Source organism: Hypanus sabinus, chromosome 16 (genome assembly GCF_030144855.1).
Source record: "Hypanus sabinus isolate sHypSab1 chromosome 16, sHypSab1.hap1, whole genome shotgun sequence".
In the NCBI taxonomy this organism is placed as follows: domain Eukaryota; kingdom Metazoa; phylum Chordata; class Chondrichthyes; order Myliobatiformes; family Dasyatidae; genus Hypanus; species Hypanus sabinus.
Window position 1 is genome coordinate 62,135,181 of NC_082721.1, and position 18,301 is coordinate 62,153,481.

General features: G+C 43.9%; 1 protein-coding gene across 2 annotated transcripts in view; it reads right to left on the bottom strand.

Moving 5' to 3' along the window:
* camsap3 (calmodulin regulated spectrin-associated protein family, member 3) overlaps positions 1-18,301 on the bottom strand; it is a 237,083-nt gene that overhangs the window by 140,629 nt on the left and 78,153 nt on the right. For both annotated transcript variants that reach the window (XM_059991912.1, XM_059991913.1), the window contains exon 2: positions 11,911-12,170. In XM_059991912.1, the coding sequence (XP_059847895.1) occupies positions 11,911-12,170 (260 nt within the window). The remainder of the gene's footprint in view (positions 1-11,910; positions 12,171-18,301) is intronic.

Sequence of the window (18,301 nt, forward strand, 5' to 3'; positions counted from 1 at the left end):
CAGGTAAAAACTGTTCCTGAACCTGGAGTTGTGGCCAAGATGGCACTGGTGATATACAGAGATGTTTTGCAGACAGCTCATAAAACCACCAGCTACTATACTAAATATACTTCTTCTGGACTATGATCATTGCAATGAGTAGCCTGTAATTTTCCCATAGGAGGTGTGCTTTTGAACCTTCTCAAGGATCTGAGATTTTTGCGGTGGCTTAGAAGGGATTCGGTGAATTGGACTCTGAGAACGTAGGTACGATGGTGGCCATTGTTCAGACTGACTTCAGGCTGGATTGAAATACGAACCAAAGTTTGGCTGATTTAAGTGCCAAGCCAGATTAAAAGATTGTGGTTTTGAGGCCGAGGTTGGCGGACAAATCAGTAGTCAGCTCACTTCTCCACGTCAGCCACGATTCCCTGCCCAAGCCCATCCCTTCTGCCTGCATTTAACTTATCTTCCTCTCTTCTCACTGCTAAAATTGAGCGGTCGGTGCAGGAGTCTTGCTTGGGTCCACATTAACAGGTTCTGGACCAGTTTCACACACCTCGGTGCTGAACAGACTACGCAGCTGGGGCCTGCACCGAACGGACTCTGTGGCTATTGCCTCACTTTCAGGGACTCTGCAGTTCATGCTGTGTGTTATTTGTTTTTTTTTAACTGTTTGCAGAATTTGTTATTTATTTCACACACTAAAATTGTACACGCCATTGGCGAGGCCATATTTGGAGTATTGTGAACAGTTCTGGTCACCAAATTATAGGAAAGATGTCAACAAAATAGAGAGAGTACAAAGGAGATTTACTAGAATGTTACCTGGATTTCAGCACCTAAGTTACAGAGAAAGGTTGAACAAGTTAGGTCTTTATTCTTTAGAGTGTAGAAGGTTGAGGGGGGACTTGATAGAGGTATTTAAAAAATTATGAGGGGGATAGATAGAGTTGATGTGGATAGGCTTTTTCCATTGAGAGTAGGGGAGATTCAAATGAAAGGACATGAGTTGAGAGTTAAGGGGCAAAAGTTTAGGGGTAACACAAGGGGGAATTTCTTTACTCAGAGAGTGGTAGCTGTGTGGAACAAGCTTACAGCAGAAGTGGTAGAGGCAGGTTCGATTTTGTCATTAAAAAAAAATTGGATAGGTATCTGGACAGGAAAGGAATGGAGGGTTATGGGCTGAGTGCAGGTCAGTGGGACTAGGTGAGAGTAAGCGTTCGGCATGGACTAGAAGGGCTGAGATGGCCTGTTTCCGCGCTGTAATTGTTATATGGTTATATGAATGCTTGTCAGTTTTTGCTGTGTGGGCTTTTTTCGTGAATTCTATTGTGTTTCTTTGTTTTGAATCTTATGATATACAACTGTACTTTGACTATAAATTTACTTTGTACCTCACACAGCTCCTGATGGTAGTTGCGAGAACAGAGCATGGGCTGGGTGGCTATGATCCTTGATGACAAATGCTGCTTTCGGGTGGCAGTGTCCTTGTATATGTGCTCAGTGGTGGAGAAGGCTTTACCTGTGATGGAATGGACTGTATCCATCATTTTCTGTCACCTTTTCCATTCCTGAGCATTGGTGTTTCCATACCAGGCTGTGATGCAACCAGTCAGGATACCCTCCACCATGCATCGATAGAAGCTTTTCAAAATAATGGTGACATGCCAAGTCTATGCAAACTTCCACAAAAGTAAAAACACTGTTGTGCCTTCTTCGTAATGACACTTGCATGCTCAGACTCAGATTCATTGGAATATCATATGTACATCGCAACATTCAGTGAAATCCATTGTTTGCATTAACAACTAACACCCTCAAGAATGTGATAGGGGCAGCCCGCAAGCGTTGCCACACATTCCAGTGCCAACATAGCAGGCCGACAATGTTCAACAGAACAACAGAACAAAACAAAACAAAACAACAGCATCAAAACAAATCCCTTCCCTCCCACCCACCCACCGACTCATAGACACACACACACACACACACACACACACACACACACACACACACACACTTCTAACACCAAGATAGGCCACATCTGGGCCTCCATCTCCAGTTCCTGGCCTGGACTTGCAGACATCGGAATTGTAACTTCCGGGATGCATGTTGGTTCTAAGACAGACCTTTAATCTGCTATACGATAGTTAGCCCCTCTTTTCCCAGATTGTGTGGCAAGTGGTTAAGGTGTTGGACTAGCAATCTAAAGGTCGTGAGTTTGAGCCCCAGCCAAGGCAGCGTGTTGAGTCCTTTGAGCAAGACGCTTAACCACACACTGCTCCAGTCCACCCAGCTGAAAATGGGTACCAGCAAAATGCTGGGGGTTAACCTCGCGATAGACTGGCATCCTATCGGGGGGGGGGGGGGGTGGGGGGGAGTGTCATACTCTCAGTCAATTCACGTCATGGAAACCGGCATAAGCACCGGCCTGATAAGCCCATAAGACTCAGGACAGACTTTAACTTCCCAGCGTGGCATTGCACCACTGCAGACTCCTCCATGTGACGGCCATCCAACACCTTCTGACATCCATCAACCTTGCTCATTTGCCCAACTTTGAAACACAACTCATCAACTCATATCACTAACATTTGAACATGTGTCAAATTCCTAGAGCTTCCTGTATGAGATTCCATACCAGGTTGTGAGCATTCTGAAAGGTTGATTCACAGTCCAATAGAGGGATCAGAAGTGGAGAGAGTGAGCATTTTCAAGTTCCTGGGTGTTAAGATCTCCAAGGATCTAACCTGGTCCCAAGATATCAATATAGCTATAAAGAAGGGAAGACAACCTTCATTAGGAGTGTGAAGAGATTTGGCATGTCAACAAATACACTCAAAAACTTCTATAGATGTACCGTGGAGAGCATTCTAACAGGTTGCATCACTGTCTGGTATGGCAGGGTGGTACTGCACAGGACCGAAAGAAGCGGCAGAGGGTTGTAAATCTAGTCAGCTCTATCTTGGGTACTAGCCTACAAAGTACCCAGAACATCTTCAAGGAGCAGTGTCTCAGAAAGGCAGCATCCATTATTAAGGACCTGCAGCACCCAGGACATGCCTTTTTCTCACTGTTACCATCAGGTAGGAGGTACAGAAGCCTGAAGGCACACACTCAACGATTCAGGAACAGCTTCCTCCCCTCTGCCATCCGATTCCTAAATAGACATTGAACCCGTGAGCACTACCACGACACATGCTGGTGATAATAAACCTGATTCTGATTTAATATGGAGATTCCAATGCACAGAAATATGAGAGAGTGCAAAGTGGCAGGCCCAGCCAGCCCCACCAGGGGTACAGCTCTCCCCACTCGAGGCCACCTACAAGAGTCTCAGGAAAGCAACACCCGTCATGAAGGCCATGATCTTCTCTCAGTGCTGCCATCAAGCAGGAGGTACAGGAACCTGGAGATCCAAACCTCGATGTTCAATAACACCTTCCCCAATGCCATCAGGTTCTTATGTGATGTTACAAAACCTAACATTACATCTACACAGAGCTTTGTTACAGGAAAGCAGCATCCCTCTTCAAGGAGCCCTATCGCCCAGCTCATGCTCTCTTCTTACTGCTGCTATCAGAAGGTGCAGAAGCCTCAGGACTTACACCACCATTTTCAAGAACAGTTATTACCCCTCAGCCATCAGGCTCTTGAACCAAAGGGGAGAACTTCACTTGCCCCACCACTGAGATGTTCCCACAAGCTATGGACTCACTTTCAAGGAGTCTTCATCTCATGCTCTTGATATTTATTGCTTGCTTGCTTGTTTATTTGTTTATTTATTTATTCATTTATTCATCCATTCACCTATTATTGTTTCATTTTTATTGTTTTTATTTGCACAATTTGTCTTTAAAACACTGGTTGTCTACCCTGTTGGTGCAGTCTTTCATTGATTGGTCCTATTATGGTTATTGGATTTATTGAGTATGCATGCAAGAAAATTAATCTCAGGGTGGTATATGGTGACATGTAATTTGACAATAAATTTACTTTGAACTGCATTCATTACTTTCTCTCAATTTCCACTGTTATTGTGTACTTTTCCCTGTGTGTAATTTATGCAAATTTATGTTTATCATGTCTACAATGTATTGCCGTATGTAGCTATTTTTCTTGGCATTTATACCCAACATACAATATTATATTTATAACAATAAACTTGAACACAAACACTTCAAACAGCATGGAACAGGCCATTTGGCCCAACTTGTCCATGCCAACCAAGGTGTACATCCAAGTAGATCCCATTTGCTCACATCTTGCCCATATCCCTCTAAACCCTTCCTATCCATGTACTTGTCCAAATGTCCTTTTACACGTTGTTATTGTACCTGGTTCAGATACTTCTGGTGGCAGCCCATTCCATATACACTGAGTGGCCACTTTATTAGGTACACTTGTAGAGCTGCTCGTTAATGCAAATATTTAATCAACCAATCAAGTGGCAGCAACTCAATGTATAAAAGCATGCAGACATACTCAAGAGGTTCAGTTGTTGTTCAGAATAAACATCAGAATGGGAAAGAAATGTGATTTAGGTGACTTTAACTGTGGAATGATTGTTGGTATCAGATAGGGTGTTTGAGTATTTCAGAAAACAGCTGATCTCCTGGGATTTCCATACAACAGTCTCTGGAGTTTACAGAGAATGGTGTTATGAACAAAAAAAAAAATCCAGTAAGTGACAGTCCTGTGGGCAAAAATGCTTTGGTAGTGAGAGGTCAGAGGACAGTGGCCAGACTGGTTTAAGCTGACAGGAACTCAAGAAACTACATGTTAGAACAATGGTGTGCAGAAGAGCACATCTGAACACACAACATTTCAAACTTTGAAGTGGATGGCCTACAGTCACAGAAGTCCACGAATGTACATTCACTGGCCAATTTATTAGGTACAGGAGGTAGCTAAGAAAGTGGCCATTGAGTATGTGTACCACTCTGTGTGAGGAAAAAAAGTTCCATAGTTTCTCGTTATATCTTTCCCTTGTCACCTTAGAACATAGAACAGTACATTACAATACAAGCTCTTTGGCCCACAATATGCCAACCTTTTAACCTACTCTAAGGTCTACCACCACCCCTGGCAGTGTGTTCCACACAGCCACCACTGTGTGTAAAATGAAAATACTTCTGGCATCTACAAACCTACCTTTAGCAGATGTGAATTCTTCCTACTTAAACAACTCATGATTTTATAAGATCACCTCTGTCTGCTCTGCTCCAAGGAACAAAATCTTAGCTTGTCCAACCTCTCCCATGCCCCTGTCCCTTGAGACCAGGCAACATCCTTGAAAATTTAGGCATTATACAACTCAGCCCCCCCCCCCACCCCCTGTAGGTGATAGGCACCTTTACTTAAGTAATTGAAGAGGAGGGTGGGGGAATGAATCAAAGAGCATTAACAATTGACAAGGACTCCAGCCATGGTTACTGCACATGTAACAAGCCAATGTATTGGAAAAGGCTGTCAGCTCTCACTAAGATCCATTGTGAAGTGCCTACACTCGATGTTCAATCTCTAACAACTGAAACAAGAAAAATAGCATTTTGTCTTTAAAATGTGCTGTGTTTTCTCTTTCCCGAGTTGCTCATAGCAACTTCTTGGAGAACATTTACTTCCTAGAGATTTCCAGGCAATCCTGAAGTGTTGGGAATACCGCACCACAGGTGATGTGACTGCCGGATGTCAAACCATCATCGTAAAGACTCTACAGTGTCAGTAACTAAATAAAATCAAGTATCTGTAAGCTTGGCATGACGACACACCAGAGAGACCAAGACTGTCAGAATCACAGATGCTCAAGAACTGACGCTTCTGCTCAGCAGTAGAGTCGCAGACTGCGAGCATATGGAGTGTGCTAACTCTCAACAACAGTCTACATTAAAAGTAGGTCACAGCATTAAAACTGCAGTGGGGAATGGCCCTATCTACAAGCAAGACTTAGCAACCCCCGAGACTAGTTGCCAAGGCTCCTTCGAAAGATCTTCCAAAGGTCTCTCTCTGAAGGTCAAATAACGGCTCTTTTCCTAATGTTCCAGAAACTGGCTGTCTCAGAAAAGACAAGGTAAATAAATCATGGCGGCATGGTAGTGTAATGCCATTACATTGCCAGCAATCACTGATCGGGGTTCAGTTCCTGCTGCTGCCTGGAAGGGGTTCGTATGTTCTCCCATGACCACGTGGGTTTCCTCTGGGTGCTCCAGTTTTCTTCTACATTTCAAAGACGTTACGGTTAGTGAGTTGTGGGCATGCTATGCTGGCACTTGAAGCATGGCGACAATTGCAGGCTGCCCAGCAGAGTCCTTGCTGATTTGATTTGACACAAATAACATATTTCACTGTGTGTTTCGATGTACATGTGACAAGTTAAAGCTAATCTAATTTTTAATTTAAAAAAAAATTGCACTCCCTTAACCCTAGGTAACTATTGGAGTAACTGCTCTGGCTCCTTGCTGACCCCTGGATGCTGTGTAGAGTTTGCACGTTCTCCTTGTAGACATATACGTCTCCTCTGATCTCCCAAAAGTGTGCAGGACGTATTGCCCACTATAAATTACACCTAATGTAGGCCAGTGGGAATACGAGAAGGATGTTTTATTCCTGCTGCTGTCTGTAAGGAATTTGTACGTCCTCCCCGTGACCACATAGGTTTCCCCCCACATTCCAAAGACTAATGGTCTGGGTTAGTAAGTTATGGGCATGCTACGTTGATGTAGGATGCACAGAGACACTTGTAGGCTGCCCCTAAAACATCTTTGGTCTGTGTTGCATTTCACTGTACGTTTCAATGTACATGTGGCAAAGCTAATACTTAATCTTTAGTCATCTGGGAAAAATTACTGTCAGAATAGGATTTCTCAGTGAGCTACCATAGATTCAATGGGCCAAATGGGCTCTGTTAAATCATAAAGAAATATGGGTAAACTATTTGATCTCCTCCTCTGAGATTACCTGCATCACCTGCGACTTTCTGCACAGCACTGGACAAGGTTCAGCAGCGGACAGTCGGGAAGATCAATCAAGCTTCTCCACGTCACCAGCATAGGTCCCAACAACTTTCTTTTGCTGACCCCTACATAAAGAGTTCCTGGCCACATTCCTGTGGTGAGGAGCACTGCCCAGTGCCAAAAACAAGTCAGCCTCGACTTCCCAGCCTTCAAATAACTGGTTTCATGAACAAAATCAGTTCCGCCCTCAAGATCCAAAACAGAACTATTTTGGTTTCTCTTCAAATTACAATTTGGCAGAGGTAGTCAGCCACTGGTTATGTAGTTCTTAAAGCAAATTCACTGTTCTTGGGTTCAGATTGAAATGCAACATATAATTCTACTCCACTCTATAAAAATTACATCTTTAATTGGAGTTATTCCAGGAAATTCTCTTTCACTCAAGATCAGCATAAAACTTATATATCTGAAACAACCTCATTCCAAACTTGGAATGCAAGCTACAAATTTCAGTGTGCTTATCTAAGTGATGAGGCATCATTAGCAAAGGTTCCTGAGGTAACGCAGCATGTGATGGAAAAAGACCCTTCGGACTAATTTATCTATGCCAACCGTGGTGCCTATTTACCCACTTTTAGCTTTATTTGCTGCTTCTAAATCGAAACATACAATGAAATGTGTCAATGCCTGTTAACTTGTGCAGGAAAAGCACAAGCACGAGCTCATTCTCAATGCTGCCAGTTACAGGACAAATGGCTTGGACATCAGGGAAATCCCTGCTTTGCAAAGTGGAAATGCGGTATCATTCCCATTGACCAACGTGGGTGCAAATCCCATTGGCACCGCCCCAACCCACTGGTGTCTTAGACACAGTATCTTCCCCACTGACCATTGTGGGTTCACACACACTTGGGGCACATCCTATTGAGCATATGGTCAACCAGGTGGACATAACTGGCTCAAGCATTCAGGACACACAGGTCCTTCTCTGCCAGCTCCCTACAGTAGAGTACACGTCCAGCACGTTATCACCCACATAGCGCGACCACAACTCACTCACCCTAACCTGTAGGTCTTCTGTATGTGGGAGGAAACCTGAGGACCCAGTGGAAATGCACACAGTCACGGTAGACTTGAACTCTGATTGCTGGTACAGTGAGAGCGTTGCACTGACCTCTACACGACTCTTCTGACCTGACTTTTCCACCAACAGAAAAGGCATGCTACACTCAGCACATTGGAAACAAACTATCTAGTAACCACTTCAGCCGGTACAGAGTAAAACTTTTGGCTTCAGAGATACTCCCAGCAACACACATTCTTGTGAATCAAGTAGCAATTTTATGGTGCAGATGAGCCAAGAAGGCCATTACGTTATTTTTTTAAGAGATAGAGCACAGTACAGACCCTTCTGGCCCAATGACATACCCCATCCCGCTGCCTAATTACACAAGTGACCAATTAACCTGCTAACCCGTACATCTTTGGATCAGAGAGTAAACTGGAGCATACATGCTGCCACGGGGCGAACATACAAACTCCTTACAGACAGAGGTGGAATTGAACCTGGGTCTCTGGTGTTTTTATAGCCTTATGCTAACTGCTATGCTACCTTGCCTCCCTTTGTTCACTTGAGTCTGACCAACCCGATTCCATCTCTCAAATGAAGAGAATCATTAAGGACAAAAAAAAGAGGGCCATTCAGCCCAATGAGATCCTGTCTTCATACACAGCAATCCACTACTCTTTAGTTGAAACCAAGAACTGATAAAATGCTTCTCTGAAACCAGGTCAGATAGGTTTCTTTCCTCTATTTTCTGGTAATTTCTCCCTGCCCACTCCCTACTTCTATATATTCATTCCCTATTCTGGTTTTCCTCTCACTCCTCCTCCTCTTCTCACCTGCCTTTCACCTCTCTCCAATTTCCCTTCCTTCACTCTCTTCTCCATTTTCATTTCTTCTTCTTCAGTACTTTACCTCTTCCACCTATAACTTCCCAGCTTCTCACTTCAATCCTCCATCACCCACACACCCTCCCCCTCACCTATCATCTGCCAGCATGTACTCCTCCTCCTCTTATTCTGGCTTCTGTCCCCATTCCTTTCCAGTCCTGATGAGGCCCAAAATATTAACCATTTATTCCCGTCCATAGACGCTGCCTGACCTGCTGAGTTCCAACAGCATTTGTGTGTGTGTTACTAATAGTTTTTTTAATTTATTTACCATGTTGATTCAGTGACAAGTGGCCCTTGCAAAACTACAGCAAGGCACAGACACCTAGCCAAAACTTTTCTTTGCAGCTAACTTAACATTTCACTGAGCACGTTGTGTTTTTTGCTCTGAATTTCCAGCATGTGCACAATTATTTTGCATAGGTTCTTGGGCAGGAAGCTGTATTACAAACAAACAGATAGAGTATCAAACCAAAACTGCTGCTATAAATTGGGAGAATCCACTCCTAATTTCATTATCTACCCTTGACTTCATCCACAAATCCCTTAATAACACTTGCTTGGAAAGGGAAAACAGCCACACAAATTCGCACTTGACAACAGCATAAAACAGCCTGTCAAAACGCTGATAGATCTCTTCACAATTTCAATGAAACATTTTCTAAAATACGCCTGGTACAACCCTCGCATAAGGCCGTAACACCCCAGACAATTGTAATTATCAGCCAGAACCCATCCGCCATCTGCTGCCAGCCACCCAGTACACAGCTGCTAGTCACCGGGCCACAAAACCTACAACCCTTCAGGGGCTTAAAGGACAGACTACGTTCTTTATTTAAAGGTGGCAACTGGGGCAAGGAGAAAGGATCTACAGTCATTGGACTAAATTAGCTTAGAACACACTATGCAACTGGAAGGATTGACAATGGACTCCTCTGGAATGTATCATACTAACTTTATTCTTAATTGTGATACCTTATTCTGAATTCTCTTATTGCTCGTATTACCTCAGTGATCTCTATGGACAGTATTCAAAACAAAAGACTTTCACTGCACCTCACTACATGTGAACATAATAAATCAATTTCCTTACAAAACAAAGAACACTACAGCACTGTACAGGCCCTTTAGCCCACTATATTATGTCGCCCATTTAACTTACTCTAATATCAATCTAACCTGACATAGCCCTCCATTTTTCTATCATTCATGCACAGCATCTTAAATGCCCCTAATATATCTGCCAACACCACCTCCTCTGGCAGGGTGTTCTACGCACCCACCACTCTCCGCAGGAAAGAGTAGGGAAGATGTCTCTTCTGCAATCACCTTAAATTTATGCCTCCCCTCCCATCCTGGAAAAAGTCTCTATCGACTCAATCTATGCCTCTTATCATCTTATCCACCCCTCATAGCTTCAAAGAGTAAAGCTTTGCTCGCACAATCTATCCACGTAAGACATGCTCTCTAATCCATGCAGTATGAAATGGGATTTAAACTCAGAAGCCCTTTGCACCAGCTAGGAGTAAGTGGTTACACCCCTGGGTGGTTTCAAGAAAAAGTAAGTACAACCACAACACTATCACACCAGGAGTGTTATCAGAGACACAGTAACTTCTGAGGAGAGTCGAGTCAGTGGGGCTAGAAAGGGAGAGATAAAAGGAACAGCAAATTCATTTTAGGTCAGCATGACATTGTGGGCCGAAGGGACTGTACTATTCTAAATTCGGCCAGATTTCTTATATCTATTCTGTGGAAATGCCCGTTTCCTTGTACTTAACTTTATTTGTCACATAAACATTGAAACAGCAAAACATAAAGTGCGTTGTTTGTGTCAACAATCCACACATCCTGAGGACATGTTGTGGGCAGCTCATAAGATCTGCCACACTTTGGGTGCTACAGCGTGACCACAACTCACTAACCCTAACCCGCACGACTTTGAAATATGGGTGGAAATGGAAGCATCAGGAGGGAAACCCACGCGGTCACAGAGAGACAGTAGCGGAAATTGAACCTTGATCACTGTGAAGCATTCAGCTGACCGCTACACTACCACGCTGCCAACTTGATAGAAGCAGAAAAACAAAGGAGATTATCAAAATCAAGAGGATACGGATGGATAGGGAAAGCGGGATAACAGGGGAAATAACAGCAGATAACATTTGGCTAAGACGAAAAGATCAGAGAGAGAGAGATGGTGAACAACTGAAATCAAAGGAGGTATAAAACTGAAGGGAAACACTGCACATGGTCAGTCTTGGGTCCTGAAGAATCATCCTTCATTTACTTCTGACTGTTCCAATAATTCAGGCAAGGTCATCGTTAGTCACTGAAGTAAAGTGTATTGGCCACCAGTTGTATTCCCCCATTCCCTAAAGTGGACTCCTGACCTCACACTTTATTGCCCACCTGCACTGCACTCTCTCTGGAACTGTAATACGTTATTCTGCATTCCGCCATTGTTTCCCCTTGTACCATCTCAGTGCACATTAATGAACTGATCTGCATGGATGATATAATAAGACAAGCTTATTACTGTTCCTCAGTGCAGGTGACAATAATAAACTAATTACCAATTGATCTTATGTGAGAGTGTGGTCTCTAGCAGCACATCATTGGTCAGATTCTTGCCCTCTCATCAGCAGCAATTGGTTTATTTTGAGATACAGCATAACAGGCCCTTCTGGCCCAGCAAGCCTGGCTGACCATAACATACACCCATAACCCAGCTGGCAATATAAACCAACTTCCTAAGTTATTCCAATCAGATTGCTACAGGATATTGGGAAAGGTCTTGTTGGAGAAAGGCACTCAATGAAAACATCTTGTGTTATTTATGTGCAAGTTAAACGAATGACTTCAGGAAGCAAGGAACAGGAATGGCAAACAATGGGTGACAGTACGGAGACAACCAACGTAAAATAACCAGGGTCTAAAGTAGCTACAGTATGCATTAGATTGTACTAGGGGACATACATCTAATCCTCCATTGCCTCCAGTCTGCGCATTCAATGCTTACCATTTTGATGGGCTTCTTTCGGAGATCCGCCTCGGTCACTACCACCTCCTGGTCCTTCACCTGGAGTCCTCTCCGCAGCAGAGCCTGCAGAACAGCTGTGTTATCCTGCGGCGGACCGAGCTCATCCCGTGGCAGCGTCTGACCACACACCCGGCAGTAGATATCCGAGGACAGCAGCAGGCGGATGACCGGAGGCTTGATGTGCTCCTGGTCATACTGGTCAGTGTAAAATGGCTCCCTCAGCTCCTCTGGCACATTCCCTGTAAAGGACAATGTAAAGGAACAAGAGAATTAATAACCACACCAGATTCTGTAAATGTTGAAAATCCAGAGCAACACACACAAAATGCTGGAAGAACTCAGCAGGTCAGGCAGCATGGAGAGGCAAAAAGAGGGCACAACCTTAGAATATACGGATGTCCCTTTGGAACAGAGATGAGGAGGAATTTCTTCAGCCAGGGGTTGGTGAATCTGTGGAATGCATTGGCACAGAGGCTGCGAAGACCAAGTCACCGAGAATATTTAAAGCAGAGGTTGATAGGTTCTTGATTACTATGAGTGTCAAAAGTTACACAGAAAAGGCAGAAGAATGGGATTAAGGAGGATAATAAATCAGCTTGATGGAATGGTGGAGCAGACTCGATAGGCTGATTGGTCTAGTTCTGCTCCTGTGTGTTATGCTCTAAAGAGTTGACGTTTCTGGCTAGGACCCTTCATCAGGACTCATGAACATGGCTGTCTCCAACCTTTGCTGCACTCTCTACATCACTCAGTCCAAAGCTAATGGCTACAAATCATTCCTTTAGTCCAGTGAGGTGGATATACTGTTTTGCTGACATGGTTGTGGCTCTGTTGGTACACTCTAGCCACTGTTGGGAGGCTGTGTGCGTTCACATCTCATTCCAGAAACACAGTCTCAGCTAAACTTCTAACGCAGAGCTTAAGGAGTACTGAGTGCCCTATGGTCGAGCAACACATACAAAATGTCAGAGGAACTCACCCGGTCAGGCAGCATCTACAGAAGGGATTAAACAGTCAACATTTTGGCCAAGATCCTTCTTCACGACTGGGAAGTGGGGGAGGCAGAAGCCAAAATAAGAAGATGGAAGGGAAGGCCAGGGCAGGAGAACGAGCTGACAGTTGATAGGTGAGACAGGGTGAGGGAAAAGAAGGGGAGAATGAAGTGAGAAGCTGGGAGATGATAGCTGGAAGAGTTAAAGGGCTGAAGAAGGACAGGAAAGGAGAGAAGACCATGGGTGAATGAGGAGGAGGTTGGGCACTGGAGGAGAGATACATAGTCCCTATGGTGAGACTGCTCTCGAGGCCTCAAACAGAGGCCACCCTCCAGTGGTCAGAACAGATTGAATGGTCGGCAGACTGGAGATGGCCCCTTTTCCCCCTTCAGTATCTAGGCCAGTTTTAACCCCTCAGATAAAAGACAAGTCTGCCTGCATCAAACCAGATACTTTTCTTCTTTCTCATCATTGATACTAATGTCATTATGTTTATTTTTGATGATTTTCTGATTATAAAAAACAACACCTTTCACAACATTTTGATGGGCTTTTCCAAGAGAGGGAATTTGTAGAATGCCTACAAGATGGCTTTCTAGATCAGCTTGCGGTTGAGCCCGTAGGAATTTGTGAATAAAACATGTGAGGGTCATTTTATGTGCTTAACAAAATCCCTTTACTTCTTTTACAGACTTAGGGACTACATGGAGGGGTGAAGTCCAAGAGCTTTTCGACCTGTGTACAATGCCAAGCATTTCCATGTTAGAAAATTCAGCCCTCGCGCTGGACAGCTTTTCTGAGTCCAGACTACGTGCATGGGTGTGAACCGATGAGCCAGTTGTGGAAGTCTGGTGCTTTGTGACTGTAGTGGGAAAGTATGGCTTTGTTAGGTTTGGGGAATTCACATGTGGCAGTGCATGCGCTGGACAGAGTCATCATGGGGAACTTACAGGGGGTACCAGGTAATGACCTTTGTATCCACAAGCTGGCAGCTCTTAAGATCTATTAACAGCCCGTTGGCACACAGGAAGTCTGCGGTGAGCAGAGGTATAGCAATTTTAGCCATTGCAAAGTTCCACGTGTAGCGTAATCCACTGAAGCAGAGCATCATGTGTCGTGAACCATAAGTTACTTGTACGTTGCTTTCTAGGATTGCTTTATATTTACAGTGTTTTTATTGTTTTATTTTTATGCTTATTGTGTGTTTTTATGCTACACTGGAGTCTGAGAAACAATGATTTCATTCTCCTTCACACCCATGTACTTAAGTATAATAATAAACTATCTTCAATCCTGAATTCTTTGGCCAAACCCTCCCTGCCTCAAGCACCAACTGGCTCTCTATCATCCCCCATCATTTGGTTCTGTACAAACTCAAGATCACTCAATGTTCAGCGGCCCATGCCCAAACCTGAATTGTCTCATTCACCTATCATCTTGCGCTTGTGGAATCATATTGGTTCTTAGAAGCCCTGTGAAATTAAAATTCTCACCCTCAAAATTCCTGCAAAACCTCATCCCTCCATTTCTGAAAGTTCCTCCAATCCAACTGCAAACCTCCTCTGTCCTGGAATTTAATTCTTACACCAATAAGGGTCTTGGTTTCTGCTGCCCAACATCTGTCTCATTACATCTCTCTCCTGTCATGGTGAAAAATAAATTCCTTATTGAGATTAGCTTTATTTGTCACATCTACATTGAGATATCAAAACAAACAGTGAAATGTGTTGTTTGCATCTTTAACCAACACTGTCCAAGGATGTGCTGGGGGCAGCCTGCAAGCGTTTCCATGCTTGCACTGCCAACATAACATGCCCACAACTTACTAACTCTAACCTGTACAATAGACAGTAGGTGCAGGAGTAGGCCATTTGGCCCTTCTAGCCAGCACCACCATTCACTGTGAACATGGCTGATCATTCACAATCAGTACCTCGTTCCTGCCCTCTCCCCATATCCCTTGACCCCGCTATCTATAAGAGCTCTATCTAACTCTCTCTTGAGTGCATCCAGAGACTTGACCTCCACTGCCTTCTAGGGCAGAGCATTCCACATATCCACCACTCTCTGGGTGAAAAAGTTTTTCCAAATCTCTGTTCTAAATGGCCTACCCCTTATTCTTAAACTGTGGCCTCTAGTTCTGGACTCACCCATCAGCGGGAACATGCTTCCTGCCTCCAGTGTGTCCAATTCCTTAATAATCTTATATGTTTCAATCAGATCCCCTCTCATCCTTCTAAATTCCAGTGTATACAAGCCCAGTCGCTCCAATCTTTCAACATATGACAGTCCCGCCATTCCGGGAATTAACCTTGTGAACCTACACTGCACTCCCTCAATAGTAAGAATGTCCTTCCTCAAATTTGGAGACCAAAACTGCACACAATACTCCAGGTGGGGTCTCACCAGGGCCCTGTACAGCTGCAGAAGGACCTCTTTACTCCTATACTCAATTCCTCTTGTTATAAAGGCCAGCATGCCATTAGCTTTCTTCACTGCCTGCTGTACCTGCATGCTTGCTTTCATTGACTGATGTACAAGAACACCTAGATCTTGTTGTACTTCCCCTTTTCCTAACTTGACTCCATTTAGATAGTAATCTGCCTTCCTGTTCTTGCCACCAAAGTGGATAACCTCACATTTATCCACATTAAACTGCATCTGCCATACATTTGCCCACTCGCCCAACCTGTCCATGTCACCCTGCATTCTCTTAACATTTCACACTGCCACCCAGCTTTATGTCAGCTGCAAATTTGCTAATGTTACTTTTAATCCCTTCATCTAAATCATTAATACCGAACCTTGCGGTATCCCACTGGTCACAGCCTGCCATTCCGAAAGGGACCCGTTAATCGCTGCTCTTTGTTTCCTATCAGCCAGCCAATTTTCAATCCATGTCAGTACTCTGCCCCCAATACCATGTGCCCTAATTTTGCCCACTAATCTCCTATGTGGGACTTTATCAAAAGCTTTCTGGAAGTCCAGGTACACTACATCCACAGGCTCTCCCTTGTCAATTTTCATAGTTACATCCTCAGAAAACTCCAGAAGATTAGTCAAGCATGATTTTCCCTTCATAAATCCATGCTGACTCGGACTGACCCCTCTACTGCTATCCAAATGTGTCATAATTTCCTCTTTTATAATTGACTCCAGCAACTTTCCCACCACTGACGTCAGGCTAACTGGTCTATAATTCCCTGTTTTCTCTCTCCCTCCTTTCTTGAAAAGTGGGACAACATTAGCCACCCTCCAATCAGCAGGAACTGTTCCTGAATCTGTAGAACATTAGAAAATGATTACCAACACGTCCACCATTTCTAGAGCCACCTCTTTAAGTACCCTGGGATGCAGACCATCAGGTCCAGGGGACTTATCAGCCTTCAGACTCAACAGTCTATCCAACACTTTCTTGCCTAATATAAATTTCCTTCAGTTCATCCTTTACCCTAGTTCCTTTGGCCACTATTATATCTGGGAGATTCTTTGTGTCTTCCCTAGTGAAGACAGATCCAAAGTACCTGTTCTACTCATCTGCCATTTCCTTGGTCCCCATAATAAATCCACCCGTTTCTGTCTTCAATGGCCCAATTTTGGTCTTAACTATTTTTTTGCTATTCACATACCTAAAGAAGCTTTTACTATCCTCCTTTATATTCTTGGCTAGTTTATCTTCGTACCTCATTTTTTCTTGGCGTATTGCCTTTTTTGTTATCTTCTGTTGCTCTTTAAAAGCTTCCCAGTCCTCCAGTTTCCCGCTCATCTTTGCTATGTTATACTTCTTCTCTTTTATTTTTACACTGACCTTTACTTCCCTCGTCAGCCACGGCTGCCCCTTTACTCCCCTTAGGACCTTTCTTCCTCTTTGGAATGAACCGATCCTGCACCTTCTGCATTATTCCCAGAAATACCTGCCATTGTTGTTCCACTGTCTTCCCTGCTAGGGTATTTGTAGCTGTACGTCTTTGGAATGTGGGGGGAGACTGAAACAGTCAGAAGAAACCCGCATGGTCACGGGGAGAACATAAAATGGCCAGAATTGAATCTTATTGCTGGCACTGTTAAGCACTACACTAGCCGGTATGCTACCATGCAACCCATAAAGAGGCAAATTATTTTACTTACATAAGAACTGTGACAGATCTAAAGGCCATTCGTGCTTAAAAGGGACTTGGGAATGCCAGAACACAAATCAAACAAACTTACACGTAGGCACAGCAGGTGAATGATACACTGGCCTATTCAGCAGGAGGATTTACAAACAAGATTAAGGACGTCGTACTGCAATTATATGGAATTATATCCCAGGTGAAATCACAACTGGAACATTTTGTACAAGTTCGGTACCCTTACCAGATGAAGAAATGATCTTGTGTTTGAAAGGATTATTTCCTGGGAAGGTGGGGATTCTCAAAAGAGGGGAGACTGCGCACACTGGGCCCATACTGGAGTCGAGAACAGCGAGTAATGGCCTTATGGAAAAATAGAACAAAGGGCATTGAACAGTACAGCCTGGTACAGGCTCGTGTGTCCATATTATTGGCCGACCTTTTAACCAAGGTCTATCTAACACTTCCATCCCATGTAGCCCTCCATTTTTCTTTCATCTAAGTGTCTGAGAGTCCCTTAGATGTCCCTGATGTATCTGCCTCTACCACCACCCCAGCAGTGGGGTGCTCATGCCACTCTGCATAAAAAAAACCTACCTCTGACATTATCTTAAGATCACCTTAAAATTATGTCCTCTCGTATTGACCAATGTCACTGTGGCTGTCCACTCTGACTATGCCTCTCGTAATCTTATACACCTACACCATGACAGCTCTCAACCTCCTTCACTTCAAAGAGGAAAGTCTGAGCTCACTCGTCCTTTCCTCATTAAAACATGCTCTCTAATCCAGACAGCATCCTGGTCAATCTCTTCTCCAATGCTTCCACATCCTTCCTGTAATGAGGTGACCCGAAACAAACATAATACTCCGAGTGTGATCTGATCAGTTTTATAGAGTTGCAATATTACCTCGCTTCTCTTGAACTCAATTCCCTAACTAATGAAGGCCAAAGCACCGTGTCATCGTAACCACCCTACCAACTTGCACAGCAACTTTGAGGGAATCTATGGGCGTGGACTCCAAGATGCCTCTGTTCCTTCATAATTCTAAAAATCTACCATTAACACTGTATCCTGCCATTAGGTTCAATCTTCCAAATTGAATCACTTCACTCTTTTCCAGATTGAACCCCATCTGCCACTTCTCAGCCCAGTTCTCCATCTTATCAATGTCCCGTTGTAACATACAGCAACTTTCTACATGATCCACAACACCATCAACCTTTGTGCCGTCAGCAAACGCACAAAGCATTTACATTGAATA